Source organism: Ovis canadensis, chromosome 6 (assembly GCF_042477335.2).
Source record: "Ovis canadensis isolate MfBH-ARS-UI-01 breed Bighorn chromosome 6, ARS-UI_OviCan_v2, whole genome shotgun sequence".
Classification (NCBI taxonomy): domain Eukaryota; kingdom Metazoa; phylum Chordata; class Mammalia; order Artiodactyla; family Bovidae; genus Ovis; species Ovis canadensis.
In genome coordinates, this window is record NC_091250.1 from 85,367,801 (window position 1) to 85,382,823 (window position 15,023).

At 34.8% G+C, this 15,023-nt stretch overlaps 2 protein-coding genes across 20 annotated transcripts in view; one reads left to right on the forward strand and one right to left on the reverse strand.

Moving 5' to 3' along the window:
• The window catches only part of FIP1L1 (factor interacting with PAPOLA and CPSF1), a 68,332-nt gene that overhangs the window by 50,623 nt on the left and 2,686 nt on the right, over window positions 1-15,023 (forward strand). For 9 of the 18 annotated variants that reach the window (XM_069594126.1, XM_069594125.1, XM_069594134.1 and 6 more), the window contains 3 exons: window positions 3,251-3,305; window positions 4,855-4,910; window positions 8,392-8,605. In XM_069594126.1, coding sequence (XP_069450227.1) covers window positions 3,251-3,305; window positions 4,855-4,910; window positions 8,392-8,605 — 325 coding nt within the window. Of the gene's footprint in view, window positions 1-1,198; window positions 1,226-3,250; window positions 3,306-4,854; window positions 4,911-8,391; window positions 8,606-15,023 lie in introns of all 18 variants that reach the window. The other 9 variants (XM_069594123.1, XM_069594129.1, XM_069594136.1 and 6 more) reach the window with 2 other exon arrangements.
• Window positions 14,257-15,023, reverse strand: part of LNX1 (ligand of numb-protein X 1) — a 257,811-nt gene continuing 257,044 nt past the window's right edge. For both annotated transcript variants that reach the window (XM_069594118.1, XM_069594119.1), the window contains one exon: window positions 14,257-14,557. The gene's annotated coding sequence lies outside the window, so the exon portion shown is untranslated. The remainder of the gene's footprint in view (window positions 14,558-15,023) is intronic.

The following is a 15,023-nucleotide window of genomic DNA, read 5'->3' on the forward strand; positions in this document are numbered from 1 at the left end:
CATTGACAAGCAAACATTTGAAAGCAATTTTTTTCATTATTTTTTCCTGTGTACTTAGTTAATGAATTTAGGTTACTTTTCCTCTTTGGGAATAGTTTTGATGCAGTTTTTAAAAAAACCATTCTGACTTTGTTGAAGTTCTTTATGATTTAATGTTTTGCTTGAAAAAGTTTTTCATATTTGAAATTTTTCTACTTAGTAATGTCATTTTTCTTCAAACAAGAAAATTATAATTTGTATGACATATATATTTTAAATTAGGATTTAAGGACACATTCGAAGAGTCCCTGGTGGCTCAGATGATAAAGAGTCTGCTTGCAATGCAGGAGACCCAGGTTCTAACCTGGGTCAGGAAGAACCCTTGGAAAAGGGAATGGCTACCCATTCCAGTATTCTTGCCTGGAGAATTCCATGGACAGAGGAGCTTGGTGGGCTACAGTCCATGGGGTCGCAAAGAGTCGGATACGACTGAGCGACTAACACTTTCAGTTTCTTGACCAGTGTAAATTGAGAATGTTTATCCGTAGTTTATTCCTTTAAAGATTATAATGTGTGTGAGTGAGAGTCACTCAAATTAGTATTTACTGACTTGTGTTGAAGTAAACCACCACATTCATTTTAGCGTGCCCTAGGGATGTAAATATGTGAATTGGCTATATCCCTTGTCTCTACTCCCACAAGTCAAGGGAAATAATAACCTTTCCACACTCCTGTCACCAATAGAAACAATTCATGTCTATACTTGAACATCCCTCATAGCTTTACTATAGTGAATATCCATCATCTTCCGAGTTACCTTGTATTACCTGCAGTATTTAAGAGCCCCCTATCACTTTGCCTATTATACTGTTAAAATAACAAGATCAGATGTTGATTATCAAGCTTAGTGTTAATTTCATGGAGTTTGATATTTGTGTGTGCACAAAGGTGCTTTTTTTTAACTAACATCTCACTTTGTTCGTGGTTACAATTAGTGGGGAAATCTTATCAAGTTGTTAGACTGGGTTTTCATCAGGAAGTCTGATATTATACTCGAATTGTTGGTCCTCTGCAAGAAAACAGAATGCTGCTTTTGAGTGAATAAGCCAGGACGATGAGGCGAGGGGTTTTATTTCAAAGTTTTCTTTCGTGATGGCATAAGTACATAACAGGTTTTGAAATCCAGTTACTATATTAAATTTCATCACTTGTTTTTTAGGTATTCCAATAACTGTACCACCTCCAGGTAAAACTTTTTTCATGTTTTCTCCATCATTGTTAATAAACATGAAATTTCAAGCTTATAGTTACAGGAGGGACGGTCTTGATGTGGTTAGAATATAAAATAGGTTATTGGGATTTCAAGGTCCTATTTTCAGCTCTGCCCTTGCTTCATTCCAGTTTTGATTAAGATATTTAGTTTTCTTATACCTGTCTTACCCATTTCTGTAGAAATAGAGATTCTGAGAAAATTCTTACATATCAATTTATTGAAGAAAACAGAGTATAGGATTAAAAAGAAAATTTTTATTAAAAATTGTTTTTTTAAACCAAAGAATTTTTTATATGATGAAGTGACTGCAAGAGAAGAGAAAGTTCCCATTTATCTTGATTTTATCATGGTTTCTGATTGTTTTTACCTTCCTGACATAACTCAATATTGTGAGAAAATATGTTCTGAACCACACTGATAGGTTGACAGCTGGTCAGATGATTGTTCATGGAGCAGTGATTTAATTGTTCACTCTTGTAAGAATATGATCAACAGGAGTGTTACATGTGGCCCAGTGTTTTTTGTTTTGTTTTTTTTTTTTTACAGTTTTTCAGGGGGTTGTTTTTTTTTCTTTTGTAGTGTGATGCAGATATGATAGTGTGTGTTTATGAAGTTCAGTATTGAAAGTCATGAAATATAAAGAGATGAGAGGTGACAGTGCTTGGAAGGGTGGGTCTAAATTCAAAATGACCTTGATAAATAGTGGAGTTTAAATAGCTTAGGATAGTATACATATTTAGTTGTCAGATAGAGAGTCACTGATTATGTATGAGTGTGGCTGAAAAAGACCTATCAGGAGAAGTCTTAAAGGAGTCATCGGTCTGTCGTTACAGGTTAAAAAGAAATGTGATTGTAAGATTATCTAAAATAGGATTGTGGACTCTAGGACTAAGTAGTAATTGCTAAGTTTTACACTGCTAAGATATTTAATAGAGGAGAACCTAAAACTCGACACAGTGAAGATGAGCACGGTGAATTTAAAACAGCTTGAAACAAGGCTAAAAATTGATTTAAATGGACATTTGAAAAGGGGTAGGAGAACTGAAATTCATTTTTACATAGAATACTAAAAAGGCTTAGTGGAAGTGTTTTCAAACATGTATTTTGTTGGATTGCTTCTTGTCCTCATTAAGATCAGTATGTGAGTTGTAGTATGAGAAATTTAAATTACATAGTTTAATGTACTTCGTAATAGTCAGGGTCGTTAAAACTTGGCAAAAATTGATGTCATAAAGAATTGGTATTGTAAGTTGTAGACTCTTCAAGTGTTGTTGAGATGCTTCATTGCCTGACTGAATTTGAAAGTGCAGAGTAGATTAACTGTTAAGGTCCCTGGTAGCCGTATTCTGTGGTATTTCATCTAGGTTTTGTGGATTATTCAGAATGCGGACCTCATGATACAAAGCTGCAAATTATTTCCTTTCTAAACTAATTTAAAAACTACATTATATGCTTTTCTTTGTAAATTAGTTCTTTAGGGTTGTGCTATTTAAAACACATTTTATGATGGATATTCTCAGCCTTAAGCATTATATATTTACTGGTAAGATTTTATTTTAAAATTATGCATTTTAAGACCATTTCTATACATATAAACTCTCAAAATATTTTTGAAAGAGGTAAATGTTATTTTACTTGCTTTTCTTCTAAAATACTTTAAATGTATCTGGTGGCAATCCTACTACTGTTTAATATATGGAAAAGGTAAGGCATTGAGATTAACTTTCTTATACTCACAAAATGGGCTGTGTGTGGTGCTGAAAATAAGACCGAGTGTCCTGACTCCCAGTTTGTGCTCTGTGTATTAGATCAGACTGTTCATTCAAAGTTAATATTGATCCAAAAATCTGTTTATAAATTTAAGCTCCATTTTTTTTCCTGTCCATTATAACATAGAGAAGCACGTTATAGTCCCAGAGAAATTTAATGACACACAACTTTTACCTTGACATTGTATTACATTCTAACTTCTTTTTATCTTATGATTGAATGTTTCAGGTTTTCCTCCTCCACCAGGTGCTCCACCTCCATCCCTTATACCAACAATAGAAAGGTAATCAGTATGGACACTATAAATTTTTTATCATTCATAGGCTTTTGACAGAAGAATCATATGTATCTTGGTAATATTTTCAAAGATTTAATTTTGTAAACAGTAGTACCTGCCTTTTAATTCATGAGTCTAGATCTGTGTTATTTACTCTTAGATAAGATATTGGACCTATACCTAATTATAGAACAGGACAAACAAAACGAAATGATAGTTATTTTGAAATATCTTGCTTTGATTTATGGTACTCTTATTAAAGAAACCGCTAGATTGGTAAAAACCTGGCTATAGTCAAGTTTTGTGGGATATATAAACAGATGACTAGAAATTATGAATAATGCATGTCTGTTTTAGGATTAAGTAAGGACAGCTACTATCAGGGACCACAGTAAAGAAAAGCTGCCTTATTCCTTGCTACCCAGTGCAACTCGGCTTCCATAGAGGAAGAATGGATCCCTTCTGCCTGGCAGTTACCTTATTTTTTATACCCTGTATTTATAGTTTATGTTATTTGGAATGCTGTGGTAAAGAACATTTACCTCATGGATGGCAATACCATGTTTAACAGCATATGCTTTGGAATCACACAAACCTGGTTCAAATTTGCCTTCAAAATTTCCCAGCTTTGTGGCAAGGCAGGGTTCATAATAACTCATTAAGACTCAGATTCATCTTTTGCCAAATGGGGTTGATAGAATTACGAAGATTAAAACAACTCAGGTGAATATAAAGCATCAGCACCATTCTTGGCAGACAGAAATAACCAATAAATGGTAGCTATTATTATTTCCTTAAGAGTGACAAAAATTACTATATTTCTGAGAAAGTGATTCAAACTAAAGAAAAATCATGGGAACTTTAGATCAGTAGCATCAAACTGCATATGATTTTCAGAAGAAATGATAAAACTCAGCAAAGTGTGACTTGTGAGACCATAAGCATTTAATTTTAAATCCTTGTTATATATATTTGTTTTCTCATTCAAAATGTTAGGAAGTAGTATTTGTTGAGTCTGTCAGTAGGGCGGAATTTCTGATTTTTATTCATTAAAATTAGTTTTTTAAAGCTAAATTTTAACTATGTCTGAAGTACTCTGTCAGCCTCAAAGTTTCTGTTATCTGTTGTGTCAGGCTGAATTGATTGGACTATTCATGTTAAATAATACTAACAAGCTGTATCTTCTTTATATGTAGTATTAGGCTTAATACTGTTAATAGCCTGTGTTTTCAGTATTAAAAGATAGTTATTATGGAATTGCAGCTACCATAATATGGTGGTTGTAATTCCATAGTAACTTAATTTTTTAGTACTGAAAACACAGGCTATTTAACAGTATTAAACCTAACACTACATGGACGGAGGAGCCTGGTGGGCTACAGTCCATGGGGTCGCAAAGAGTCAGACACAGCTGAGCGACTAAGAACAAACAAAAACAAACAGAACAAATTACATGGTGGTTAAGTAAAAGTCATAATTCTACCTTATGTTTTGCATTTGCACCAAGCTGAAATTCAGAACTTGCAACATGTAAAAATGCATTTTCCTTTGACAGTGGACATTCCTCTGGTTATGATAGTCGTTCTGCACGTGCTTTTCCATATGGTAATGGTAAGTGTTATTTTTTAATTGCCCGGATTCAATTTAAACCAGTAAAGTACTTAAATACTTTAAAATAGTAGAAACATGCTCCCATGGTTTAAAGTACTATCTTAAAAGGAATTAAAAAATGTTTACTCTAGAAATAATTAGTCTTACATATATTCCAGGTTACTTAACAGAATATTTTTCATTTCTTTAGTAAAGATGTAATTGTCCCTCCTTCCTGAGGTAGCAATAGCGTCATCTCCATTGTGTATCAAGTTCCCTGCATGCATGTATCTATTTCTTAGCTTTCAAGACTGTTCATTTGGTTAGTTTTTAATTATCCCTATGCTAACAGTGCCACACTTACTATAAAACTCTTTAATTTTGAGTTTTATAGTAAATCTGACATCTGTTTTAGCAAAAGCTATCTTACTCTGCTTCAGAAGTGATTTGGGCCATTGCTTTTATATATCTATTTTAGAATCAACTTTTCAAGTTTCATTGAAAACTATTGAGATTTTTATTAATGACTAACTCATGTTTACAATATGACAAACTATTGATTCATGTAATCCTGACAGCCTTATAAAGCAGGCATACTGTTATCATTATTTTATGGACTAGGGAATTTAAGAACAGCCAGATTAAGTAATTTGCCCAGTGTCACGCAGTAAGTGGCATAGTCAGGTCAGAATTTGAAACCATGCAGCCTGTTGCCAGAGTCCTTTCTCTTACTATACTGTATTGTTATCCTGATGCTCTAGATCAGTTTGTAGGAATTCGTACATTACAACATTGAGTTAACTTCTGAACAAGCATTCTCTCCATTTATGGAGATATTCTTTAATATGTTCCAGTTGAGTGCTATAACTCTCCCTCCACTTCTTAGACATCTTTAGTTAGATTTAGTCATAGGTACCTAATGTTTTTATTGTCCTTATAAATAGTATCTTCATGTAAGCTATGTGTTCTGTTTGTGTTTGCTTGTATTTAGAAATAGAATTGGGTTTTGTTTTATTTATATGTATAACAGGTATATCAGTATATACTTTGTAGCTGTTACCTGTAGAACTGAGGCAATATCATCTGCCCTTTTTTCCTTTTCAGGTATTTATTCCTCACACCCCATGCCTCCTCATTTTTTGATCTTATTGTTCTGACTAGGACCTCTATATAATGTTGAAGTACTGCAAGTACTTGTCTGGAACTGCCCCACCTACCCTTTAAAAAAATTTTTTTAAGGAAATACTTTTATATTTATATTATGCAATTTTTACTCTCAGATTTTTGATAGAACCCTCTATCAGAATAAGGAAAATCTATTCCAGTTTTCCAAGTGCTTTTAAACTGTGAATGGATATTGAGTTTCATCAGATGCTTTCTGAGTTGATTGTATTGTTTTCTTTCTCTGTTAATGTGGCAGATTTCTAAATTTTTCTAATATTAAACCACTGTTTATTTGCTGACATAAACCTAATTTGGTCACAACTGATTACTTTTTAAAAATAAATACAGACTTAGAATTTGGACATCTAAGTTCATATGTAATATTGTTCTGTGATTTTCCTTTATTTCTATTGTCCTTAACTGGTTTTAGTATTAAGGTTATACAAGCCACATGGGATAAGTTAAGGGGATAATCTTTTTTCCCATTCTCTGAAAGTTTTTGTGTTATTCAACTGGTCTGTACCTTATAAATGAGTAAAAGTCACCTGTAAAAGCCATCTGGTCTTGTGGGAAGGTTTTAAATTGCTGATTTAATATCTTTAATAATTACGAGACTAGTCAAGATTTCTTTGAATTACTTAATGTGTTGGTCTAGAGTATATAATACTCTCTGTGTTGTTTAACCCCTGTAACATCTGTAGTTGTAGTCCCTTACTGGTTCTGATATTTTTTTATAAGGTCTCTTTCCTAATCTTATCAGAAGATTATTATGTTTTATTCATCTAGTCTTTAAGAGCCAACTTCTACCTTTGTTTACTACTTGGTAGTTTTCTGCTGACATGATTTCTTATCTCCCTTCTGTTGGATTATTCTACTTTTTTCTAAGCTCATAAGTTGAAAGCTTAATTCATTCACGTTCCATCTTTTGTAATGCAGGTTTTTTTAGATTAATTTCCTTCAGAACAGTCTTCATTTTAACATATTGTACTTTTCTTTGTGTTCAGTTTTTAAATGATTTTAAGTTTATGACATTTTTGACTCACCCCTGAGTTATCAGAAATGTGTTTTAAATTTGAAATAAGTGGAGATTATTTTCCCATAACTTTTCATTTTTACTTCTAATTTAAATTGTGTGGTGGTCAGAAAGCATGATGTCTATTATGCTTTGAAAGAACATATTTTCATAAATGTTTCATATGGGTGAAGAGAATGAGTATTCTTTACCTGCCTGGCAGATTTCTATGTTATGTTCATTAAATCAACTCTATTAACAATATTTTCCTCAGTCCTTATATATCTGTAGTGATTTTTTTGTTTGCTTAAAGTGTCGATAATTGAAAAATTACATTAGTCTCCAATGATCATGTTGATTTTTCTGTTTCTACCTGTATTATTTCTGTTAGTTTTTATTCCATGGAAAGTAAGGCTGTGTTGTTAGATATTTGGAAGTTGAATTTGTTCTGTGTCCTTAGTGAGTTGCATCCTCCATCTTCACGTAGTCATTCTTCCTCGGGTGACCCTTTCTGTATGAGTATGCTTTGCCACTTACACAGTTACTCATGGAAATTAGGGGATATTAGTGTTTTCCATTTTTTCTCCCATCCTTTCACTTTCAACCATCTTGTGTTTTTATGTTTAGTGTTCAAAATATAGGTAGAATTTTGAAAAATACAAATCAACAATTTCTGTCACTTAAGTGATTAATTGCATCCTCTTTGTATTACTGTGATTTTTGAGCCATTCAAACTTGTCTTGCATATCCCCATTCTTTCTGTTGTGAAGTGACTGAAATTTTTAGGTGATTTTTTAAAATACTCTCTATTTCCCTACATTGTTCTGAAATAATATATTTATCTCTATTTTTTTAGTGGTTACTCGAAATATATTTTGCATATATCTAATAGAAGTTATTTTTGTGTGTGAACTCTGTTTATAACTTTTGCTTATTTTTTGTTTATGAATGCCTTTTGTTTTATTCTTCAAATATAATTTTGAGTACACATTTCTAGGTTGACCGTTACTTTGTCTCAGCACTCTGAAGATGTCCTAATGTATTCTGGTTTATATTTTTGCTATATTGGGAAGTTGGTGATGTGTCTAATTCTGGTTTGCTGTCCACCTTTCAAATGAAGAGTTAAACCCAAGATTTGTTTCTGGCCATGTCCCCAGACTGTGGGTATTCACCATGTATTACTTCTCTTTTCTACATACTAAATAATTTTCTTTTTACTCTAATGAAGCATTTTTGTGGGATTTTTACCTTTTTTCTCCCTTTTCTTTCTCTTTTGTTTTTTAAGTACCATAACTTTTATTTTTAATTATTATTCTTTCTCTTTAGTTGCCTTTCCCCACCTTCCTGGTTCTACTCCTTCATGGCCTAGTCTTGTGGACACCAGCAAGCAATGGGACTATTACTCAAGGAGAGAGAAAGACCGAGACAGAGAGAGAGACCGAGACCGAGAGCGAGACCGTGATCGAGACAGAGAACGAGAACGCACCAGAGAGAGGGAGAGGGAGCGTGATCACAGTCCCACGCCGAGCGTCTTCAACAGGTATGTTCAGCGCACAGGGATTTATACACGTGTGTTTTATATGCATTTCAGAATTTTTATTCAGTGCCAGAATGGAAAATCCAATTCAACTGGGAAAGGATTGTTTGAAGAGTAGTGAGGATAGCCATTTTAAAAGCATCAAGGCTGTCGTGTAATTCTTAAGGACTTCCCACTATCTAGAGCAACAGTGTCCAAATTTCTTTGTTCATTTCTTCCTTAAAACAGTTTTGAAAATGTCATACCCCCACTTGCCACATAAAATTTTTCATTTTAAGTGTAAACGTTTGGCTGATTGGTAAAGAATCTGCCTGCAATGCAGGAGATCTGGGTTTGATTCAAGTTGGGAAGGTCCCCTGGAGAAGGAAATGACAACCCACTCCAGTATTCTTGCCTGGAGAATTCCATGACCAGAGGAGCCAGGCAGGCTGCAGTCCATGGGGTCAACTTAGCAACTAAACCAACCAACCAACCACATAGATAAAATTTCCAGTCTGTTATAAGTATCATAATTTTGAAAGTTACTGTTATTCTTTTGAACATATCCAGTGGATTAAGGATACTACAGTGATTTGTTAAACATCATTATCCATCTTTTTAAAATGTATAAGCAAGCTCTCTTTAACAGTTGGAAACTCTGGGTTTCTTTTTGTGCTTGAATTCTTATTTCTGAACCATGTCCCAAAAGAATTTTATTCTAATGTAAAGTATTTTTATTATGAAAAAGTACTTTTAATTATCCATCCTATTTACCCTGCAACATACCTATGTAAGTTAATGTATTAAAAACGTAATGACCGTAGTAAAGTAAAAGTGAAGTCACTCATTCGTGTCCGACTCTTGCAACTCCATGGACTATAGCCCACCAGGTCCTCCATCCATGGAATTTTCTAGGCAAGAGTACTGGAGTGGGGTGCCATTTCCTATTAAGTATTTAAAATTTTTTTCTCATGTTGGTTATCATGATTTATTTCTATATATAAATATAATGCAAATTCTGAAAATAATTTACTGGAGCTACATTTCTTAGTGTGATGAAAGAGCTTCTGCCTATCTCTTAATTAATGTTTGTATCCATAAATGAATGTTACTATTGTTAGGGGGAAAAAAGGCTTTGCCAGTATTATATTTCTTTCTTTCTTTATTGTATAGATGTAAGCCCTGACAAACCTTGTTCACATGAAATATGTAAATAAGAATTAATGGAATTTTGTTGTGGCTCTGTCGCTGTTATTTGAGCACTTTAAGATTTAGTGATATGTCAAAATTATACAATTTACATATCATCAGAAATTACTTTTAAGAATCCATAAGCTCATGGCTCAGTTTTCTTAAAAGCAAAGAATTAGAAATCATCCAATTGTTACTCAGTGTAACAATAAAAGTACCACAGACTGGTAGCCTAGAACAACAGAAATTTGCTCTCACAGATCTGGAGGCTTTGAGAGAGAATTTGTTCCCTGCCCCTCCTGTACCTTCTGGTTGTTGTTAGCTGTCCTTGGTATCCCTTGATGCTGAACTCCAATTTTTATCTCTGTCTTCACACAGCATTCTCCTCTCTCTGTCTGCATACAAGTTTCCCTGTTCTTATAAGGATATCAGTCTTTGGATTAGGGCACAGCCAGATCCAGTATAACCTAATCTTGCCTTGATGATTACATCCAGAAAGATCCTGTTTCCAAAGTTTTCAGTGTTCTGAGTTTCTTGGAATATCAAAAGGACTTTACCAAGACTTACCAGAAGACTACAAATTATATTTAATACTCTTCATGTTAGAGGTACCCTGTTCAACTTAATATGCTTAGAAAGGGTTCAGTTCAGTTCAGTCGCTCAGTTGTGTCCAACTCAGAGTCTTTTCCAGTGAGTCAACTCTTCGCACGAGGTGGCCAAAGTACTGGAGTTTCAGCTTTAGCATCAGTCCTTCCAAAGAACACCCAGGGCTGATCTCCTTAAGAATGGACTGGTTGGATCTCCTTGCAGTCCAAGGGACTCTCAAGAGTCTTCTCCAGCACCACAGTTCAAAAGCATCAATTCTTCAGTGCTCAGCCTTCTTCACAGTCCAACTCTCACATCCATACATGACCACTGGAAAAACCATAGCCTTGACTAGACAGACCTTAGTCGGCAAAGTAATGTCTCTGCTTTTCAATATACTGTCTAGGTTGGTCATAACTTTTCTTCCAAGGAGTAAGCGTCTTTTAATGTCATGGCTGCAGTCACCATCTGCAGTGATTTTGGAGCCCCCCAAAATAAAGTCTGACACTGTTTCCCCATCTATTTCCCATGAAGTGATGGGACTGGATGCCATGATCTTCGTTTTCTGAATGTTGAACTTTAAGCCAACTTTTTCACTCTCCTCTTTCAAGGGTTAGGAAAATTGAAATACTGTTAATTTTAGTATATCTTTTCCAAAATGTCTTTAAAAATTAATGGAACACCTTTATGTGTACTTTTATATTTATTTTCATGCAAACCTGGAGCTGCAAGTTCCCCCATTCCATTTATGGAAAATAGCTACCAAATAATTCATGAAATACAGCTCCTATTTATTGGCAAGCCAGCCAGCCACATTATACCCAATTTCTGTGGGAGAAAAGTCTGACTTCATTTTTCTTGTTCTGTTAAATGAGTTAGTCCATATCCCTTGTCTAAGATAAAATAGTCACAGAACTCAAAATAAGGTGCTGCCTCCCCAACGCTGTTTTGCTTTCCTTTAGAAGGAATTTTTGGTTTATTTATTTATTTTTTTTTACTAGTTCAGGGAAAATTCTCAGGACTCCCACCATACTCCTCTGCAGTATATCTGAAGTTAGAATGTCTCACGACACAGGCCAAAATATTCCATTTCTTACTTCATACTTTGTAACAGAAGGATATATAAGAGATAAAGGCAGAAAGCCCTATAAAAACTTCATGGTTTCTGAAATAAAATTGGTCTTACTGACACTAATATTTTTAACTTAAATCTTATTGATGCCATGATGGTTTTTATACCCTGAGCCAATAATGTACTGTAGAAAATTGTTGAAAAGACTGCCTTTCTTTTGTAAAAGATCGGGAACATGATGGAGAAGAGATTAACTGGAGAAATGGTATGATGTTTTACCTGCAGGTGTATCATTAGGCACTCCATATTTAGGAAGGAATTAGAGATGGCAGTAGCTACTCACTCCATTATTCTTGCCTGGAGAACCCCATGGAGAGGAACCTGGCAGGCTACAGTCCGTGGGGTTGCCAAGAGTTGGACATGACTGAATGACTAAGCACATTTAGGAAAGAATAAATATGGAAGTTCAGGGTATGGAAATTGATTCCCTAAAACTTTGTGCCATTGGAAAGAATTCATTTATTGCTAGCTGAAAGAAGGAATTCAAAATTCTTTTTATGACCCATAAGTCACAAGTCCAGTGCACCCTTCTATATTTTAACCCCAATTCTCTCCCAAGCCAATATACTGCATGCTCTATCTATAGTGAACTAGTTGTACATCTGGAAATCCTCATAGTTTTAATACCTCCTTCCTTCATGTTATTCCTATCCTTTACTGCCTCACAAATTTTTACTGATTCTTCAAGGTTCTGCTCACATTTGTCTTCCGTGAGCTCCTCTGAACCTGAAAGAAAGAATTTAATTATTCCTTCACATATTCCCTAAGCACTTCATGTATTTTCTTTAGAGCATGTCTTTCTTAGTAAGCCTCTTTGAGGGCATTGACTGCCATTTTTCGTCTCTCTGTTCTCACCCCTTTGTCCATTTATGCCTGGCACATAATGAATATGTCGGTGAATAAAATGACATACACATATCAGGGAGGTGAATACAATAGAGAAAAAAAGATCTTGAAAACTTGGTGAAACTGTGCTAGCTAGATAGGTTTTGAAATGGTTAAAAATCACCCTTTGTCACTATCAAGGCATTAATATGAACATCTTTCTAATTAAGATATCCATTGAGGTACCTTTACAATGTAGAATGAAATATCTTTAAGATAACTTTTCCTTGTTTTACCAGCTATTTTTATGTATAAGATACACAGGTACACAGTTTTCCAGATGTTGCTTGGTGAGATGAAGCAATGTTTCAGTTCAGGATGTGAGCATATGCCTGATTCAGACAGTATTTGTTTTGTTAGATGTGATCATGTAATCATATACTTCTTAATCCAGAAAGGTTCTTGAGGATTATCCAGCCTAAATTTTAACTTGTCAGGTGAGAGAATGGAAGCATAGAGAAATTAAACCAACAGTAGAACCATGGTATCTACTGGAAATATGGTTGAGATATTACTTAAAATCATTTCTAGTCTTGGAATTCGGTAGTTTAAAAATTCTATTGCCTTCTGTTTTTCTTATTTTTCTGTACTTGATTTTTTTTTCTTTCTTTCTTCTTTTAGAGGTCATGGGGAATCAGATTAATTCTTTCATTCATTAACTGACATTCTTTGAATCCCCGTTATATGCCAGGGACAAAGTTGTGTGCTGAGGATACAGAATTACTCATATACTGTCGTTACAGATTAACCATATAATAATTGTCACCTTAACTAGGACTGTGGTTGGAAGTTTAAAGGTTGTGTAAAAAAAACAGTGCAGAAAGAAACTCAGTAAGATTTATTAATCTTTTTTATCTAATACCTGCTAATAATATGACTTATATATTGTAGGCACCTGGTAAAATTTTATTGACTAAATAAGTGAAGGTATGGGTCCATACATATGTTTGTATCTGTGTGTGTAGTGTATGTTTCAAGTTTGTGTGGTGGGAAATGTGCTGTTAACTTTAGTCAAAAAAGTGCACGAATTCTGTTAAATCAAGGGCACTACTTTCCAGAAAGTTGAATTGTTTCGAAATGTAGTTAAAATTAATATATTTGAGATAGTACTGTTATCTCTTGAATGTACATGTTCACAAGGTAAGGAACGTAATTCAAAACTTAATAGGAAAGAAGTCTAAAATGAATTGCTTTGCTAGAGCTCATATAAGTTTACTTTGCATGAATAATACAATGTTTATAAAATACTTTGAGTTTAATTTCGGGCACACCCATGCACAGATTCTACTCAGTTTTTATTGATGCTAAAAAGTGTTAATCGTTAAACCACATTTGATTTTCAGGTTGCTAGCTGTAGGGCATCAGGGGTAATGTTTACCTAAATCTGACTAAAAGTTCAAGGCCAGAGAGGGGAAAAGAGGTGGAAGAATTTTGTGGTGTTCTGAATTATCCCAGCAATAGTGATCTCTGGAAAGTCCAAGCGAAGTGTAAGTGAAGGCTGTGTTTCTTCAAGACTGACATTCTAGCAATGTGGCATGTAGTATGTGCTATGTTACAAATTACAGAGTTATTGTTTTGAAAACTACAGACAAGTTTCAACGTGTTTTTTAGGCTGCTTAATTGTCGGCCAGAGGGAAGGCTGGTCATTCTAGGGTGTTTGAAATGAGCTCTAATGATTTCCAGGCCCAGAAAAACCTTTGTGCTGCAGCTGCTTATCGGAGAAGGGGTCTTTATATTTTGACTATGAGACCAAATCTTCCACCATCTGTGGGAACGGTCTCATCAGAAGACTGTTTGGCTTGCTTTCAGAATCTGGCTCAAATCTAATAAAAATTGGTGGCAGGGTGAGAGGGAAAGAGGTTAGAAATGACAAATTGTGAGATAATTGACTTTAGTTATTTTTATGTAAATCTAGTTGGAATCATTACAAAGAGCTTCGTTTATTTTTGGCTGCACTGGGTCCTCCTTGTGGTGTGCGGGCTCTTTGTTGCTGTGCATGGGCAGTTGGCGCATGGGCCTCTTGTTGCAGTGGCTTCTCTTGGTGTGGAGCACAGGCTTTAGAGTGCTGGGGCTTAGTTGCCCTGTGGCAGATGAGATCTTCCTGGACCAGGAGTTGAACACACGTACCATGCATTGCAAGGTGGATTCTTAATCACTGGACCATCAAGAAAGTCCCCAAGAACCTAATTTTTAAAGAGGATAACATTAATGCTAATATTTGTCGTGGTAGGTAGGTGCAAGTTTATTCTCCTTTTAGAAACTTTATTAGTCAGTTACCTTTACAAAAAGCGTTCTGCTTCTGAAAAGTTTAGCATTAAATTTAATGAAGATAATGAACCTGCATGTTAGTGGACGTTTGTTGAGGGCCTACTCTTGTTCCAGACACACTTTATAAATACTGTTATCAGTTCTGCCAACAACCCTGAAAAAGACTGTTGCCAGTTTTACAGGTGAGATAACTGAGTAGAGAGGTTAAGTTACTTACCTTGGACCATAGCAGAGTCAGGATTCCCCTGGGGCCTGCTCTGCCCAGACTGCTCTTGCTACTTCCCACTTCCGGACGTAGTGCATTACCTTTCTGGTGGCACATTTCCATTTTCCCAATACTAAGTACATATTTATGATTAGAAAAAAATTATTTTCATGTGT